This window comes from Camellia sinensis, chromosome 7, assembly GCF_055761805.1.
Source record: "Camellia sinensis isolate YWXY chromosome 7, ASM5576180v1, whole genome shotgun sequence".
Taxonomy (NCBI): domain Eukaryota; kingdom Viridiplantae; phylum Streptophyta; class Magnoliopsida; order Ericales; family Theaceae; genus Camellia; species Camellia sinensis.
Window position 1 is genome coordinate 174,601,515 of NC_138967.1, and position 4,063 is coordinate 174,605,577.

General features: G+C 42.7%; 1 protein-coding gene across 1 annotated transcript; it reads right to left on the bottom strand.

The window, feature by feature from the left end:
• Nucleotides 1-3,398: 3,398 nt before the first annotated feature.
• On the bottom strand, nucleotides 3,399-3,764 carry LOC145796299 (uncharacterized). Its single transcript, XM_082881382.1, has one exon. The coding sequence runs from the start codon at nucleotides 3,762-3,764 to the stop codon at nucleotides 3,399-3,401; it is 366 nt and encodes a 121-aa protein (XP_082737508.1).
• Nucleotides 3,765-4,063: the final 299 nt, after the last annotated feature.

The following is a 4,063-nucleotide window of genomic DNA, read 5'->3' on the forward strand; positions in this document are numbered from 1 at the left end:
GATCAAGGTACATTCTATCTTCAGTTTACTATTGTTGCCATACTGTATACTTTTGTTAATTTATACTGATATTTGTCCTCTTTTCAACTTGAGCTGGTGCCTGCAAGACCTTCCGCAACCAGTAAGTAGAGACGGGGCCGAGGGAGGGGCCGCAGAGGAGCCGATCGGGGAAGAGGTCGAGTGAGGCAGCGCTCGCCTTCCGAGGAGTCTTTTGATGGATCCACGATCCCCGAGGACGAGGGAGAGGAGACTGACTTGTAGTCCAGTAGCCCCGGCGATGATAGTGACGCACCTTCTCCGCAATCGAGGAGGAAGAGAGCTAGGATGGGCTACTGATGATGATGATGATTTGCTATTTTGTTTATTTTTTTCCTTTCTGCTTTCGTTTTGCTATGTAGTTAAAGACTAGCTCCGGATAGGCCCTCTTTGTTTTTGAAGACTTATCTTTTGTTTTGTTTTGTTTTTTTTTTTTTTTGCTTTGTAAAACAATGATCGAGGCTGGACCCGTTAGTTTATAAAAGACAAGTTTTTGTTGAATAATCTCTTTACACAATGTGATGAATGGCATTTGCATGCAATGAATGGTGTAACCCTTGCATTGTAACCTTTATAACTGTGAATGCTTGTTCTTGAATTGATTCATGAATCGGATAATGACTCACAACTGGTTAAAATGTAAAATACAACTCGATAATAGAAAAACGAAGTGAAAACAACTCGAAAAAAGCTAAAAAACACTTGGTACAAACAAAACAAAACAAAACTCAAAAGTACAGTCGTGGTCCACTTGAACAAAGGCCAGCTTTTGCTGTAATTGAATTGAACTAGACCAGCACTAAGACCCAGCCAGGCTTCACTGATGCACGGCCAGCCATCAGTGTGATGTCAGTTAGTGCTGTCCAGCTATCATGCGCAGCTCCTTCTCAAACTCTATAAATAGTGCTCCCATGCAGTTTTTCTGGCAGACTCACAAGTCCTTGATATTTTTCTCTTAAGATAGAGATGTTACTTGTCAATAGGGTTTGAGATTGGATAGCCACTATAGATGGCTCGGAAAAGGTGAATTTCCACGGTTTTGGCCTAAACGCCCTTTTTCCTTTGAGCCGCACTTCTCTTTGCTTTCCATTCTTCTATGTCGCGATTCGATGTTGGAACCCGATCACACATGTATTTCAATTTGGATCTCAAGAAATATGTCCAACATTCGAGGAATTTCAAGCACTGATGGAATCCCGGTGCGACAAAGAAATCATGCCTCAACCCCATTTTAGCCGTGCCAAGGCTTTAAGACGGATGTGTGGATTATCATTGCACGAGGCTCGATCTTTGGCTTATGACGGAGAGCTGGACATCCCCAGTTTAGTTCATCAATTTTCCGCTATTGGAGATAGGAGCGACCTTCTCTGTTGTAGCCACCGACAACATGCTCTTTGCTTATGCCTTCTTGCACAATTCCTCATTGCCCTTAGTATTGGCAGAACTAGTATTCGGTTGATTGAAGTGGCCCAAGGCTTGAAAGAGGGCAAAAGCTGCATAGGTTTAGCACTGGCCGAAACTTTGGTGGGTTTGGATGCTTTCCGTCTGGGAGAGACTACCCGCTTTGCAGGGAGCCTGCTACTTCTCCAGGTATTGTTTTCCACCCTTCTAATTTATAATTCTTACATTACTCATCACTCATTCTTTGTTTTTCTCTCAAAACCATTTTCTTACTTTTCCCTCAACACACACCTCTCTATTCTTTAATTTCTCTTATTTTTCATCCCTCATCGGGTATGGTTGATGGATAAACTACAAGTAGTGGTCCCTTGCCCTGAATACTCAGCCAGGGCTTACTTCTTTCGTCAATGGCTAGTGGTTTCCCCTCAGAGGGTTTATGGTGTGATTGGATGTGCAGCCGGTCCGCAGTTGATATATCTTTGCATTGCCCCTGGTTTAATTTAGCCGAAATGAGCTACAGCATGTCCCGATAGTCGGGTGTAGAGTTGATTAGCCTTATACATTACATATTCTATTTTCCTCTCCAGTTCCGACGCCAGTTTGGGCATGATCAGATACGCCCAGATGAGGGAGTGGAATACATAACTTCATTTTCCGGTTCGTGCCTCGCATCTACCCCGGTATCTCACGGCTTGGAGGACGAGTGAGATTCTGGCCACTGCCATTAGTTTCAGATACACCCTGTCTGAGGAGTGTTTGGCTTGGCTTGGCTTGAAGAGGAGGCAGAGGTTGGACCATCTTTGGCATAAAGCCACCTGACTCAACTGTGCCCCTAGTTTTACTGCTTTGATATTTTCTTTTCAAGTTTAAGATGTAAAAGCAGCTTTGATCAGAATCAAAGAGTTTCGAGACTGTACTTGTGTTGAAATCAATAAAATTAAAGTTGCGAGTGCTGAAAATTTTCCTTTTGGTCCCAAAAATGGTCTAAGTTGTAAAAGGGTAAAATTTTGAACAAAATCAACTTTTATTAAAACTTTCCTTAAAACTTTCCAAAACAAATTTTGGAAGCGATCACCACCTGACATGCATAGAATCAATACTCAAGATGTACAATCCCTAATCAAAAGAAATCATAATTGCCCCTGGCTGCGTATCATTACTGTTGTTCTGTACTCAGTTTTTCTACCCAAAATACGGAGCAAAACCGAACTAATAGATGATGAACAAGGATGACTTGATTACGAAAGCGGATAGGACAGTTGAACTGGAGATAGTTACGGTCGAACTTCAAGATGAAGCTGCCTACGTATCCCAAAAATGGGAATCAGGCCTTACGTAGTTCGGTTCAAGTTCACTTGAGTATGAACTCTCTCCTTTAACGATCTAACTTTTGCCAAAGTCGCCCTTTATGGTTGCTCTAAATTTTGCCTACGTCGCCCTTTCGGGTTTTCGGCCTAGCGAGCCTCTCGGGGGTAATATTTCTTCAACTTGTCCATATTGATTGGTTGCAAGAACTCCAAGCCATCCAAGTCCATAAGAATACCGCCCCTCCTGACCAAATTGACTTGATGATGTAAGGACCAATCCAGTTAGGTTTGAACATGCCCCTAGGGTCATGAATGGGAGCTCGGTTGTCTTTCAGCACCATGTCCCCTTCTTTTAGATTCTGGGACTTAACCTTCTTGTTAAGAGCCCTAGCAATTCGACGTTGGTAGCCCTGGACATGATACAATGCCTTTAGTATTCTCTCATCAAATAATATCAATTCCTCAAACCTACTTTGTTACCAATCTGCCTCTGTTATCTGACACTCAACCATAAATCGTAGCGAGGGCACTTCAATTTCGATTGGCAGAACAGCCTCCATCCTGTAGAGAAGAGAATAGGGGGTTGCCCCTGTAAGTGTTCGAATTGAGGTTATGTAGCCCCAGAGCGCAAATGTCAATTTATCTGGCCAGTCTCTATAGGTTTCTACCATCTTCTGTATTCTTGTTAGCAACTTCAACAACCCCATTAGTCTGAGGCGTGTAGGTTGATGACTTATGGAAAGCCACGTTATATTTTTCAAGCAAATCTATCACCTCTTTCTTGAAGTGCATTCCATTATTGGAGATAATTTCATTGGGCACCCCATACCGGTATATGTTATTGTTTTTGATGAACTTAGTCACATACGTTGCTTTCATCACGGAGTAAGACTGGGCCTCTACCCATTTTGTGAAGTAATCGATTGTTACCAGAATGAATTCATGCCTGTTTGACCCTTTTGGCATAACTGCGCCAATAATATCTATCCCCCAAACAGATAATGGCCATGGTGAAGCCATGTTATAAAGCTTTGACGGCGGAATGTTCATACGATTAGCATGAATCTAGTATTTGTGAAAGCGCCGAACAAAACCAATACAATCCTCTTCCATGGTTGACCAGTAGTAACCTTGTCTAAGGATTTTTGGGCGAGCATCACACCGTTTATGTTGGCTCCACACTCTCCTCCATGAATGGACTCCATAAGGCATTTTGATTCTTCTTCCTCGACGCATAGCTTATGCATTCCCAGATGGCCTCTTTTGTATAATTTACCTCCGCAGATAATGAATTGAACGGCCAGACGCCGTATTCCCCT

Excerpts from the sequence above, each read along its gene's own strand:
- LOC145796299 (XM_082881382.1), bottom strand. The coding sequence starts at position 3,764 with ATGGCTTCACCATGGCCATTATCTGTTTGGGGGATAGATATTATTGGC.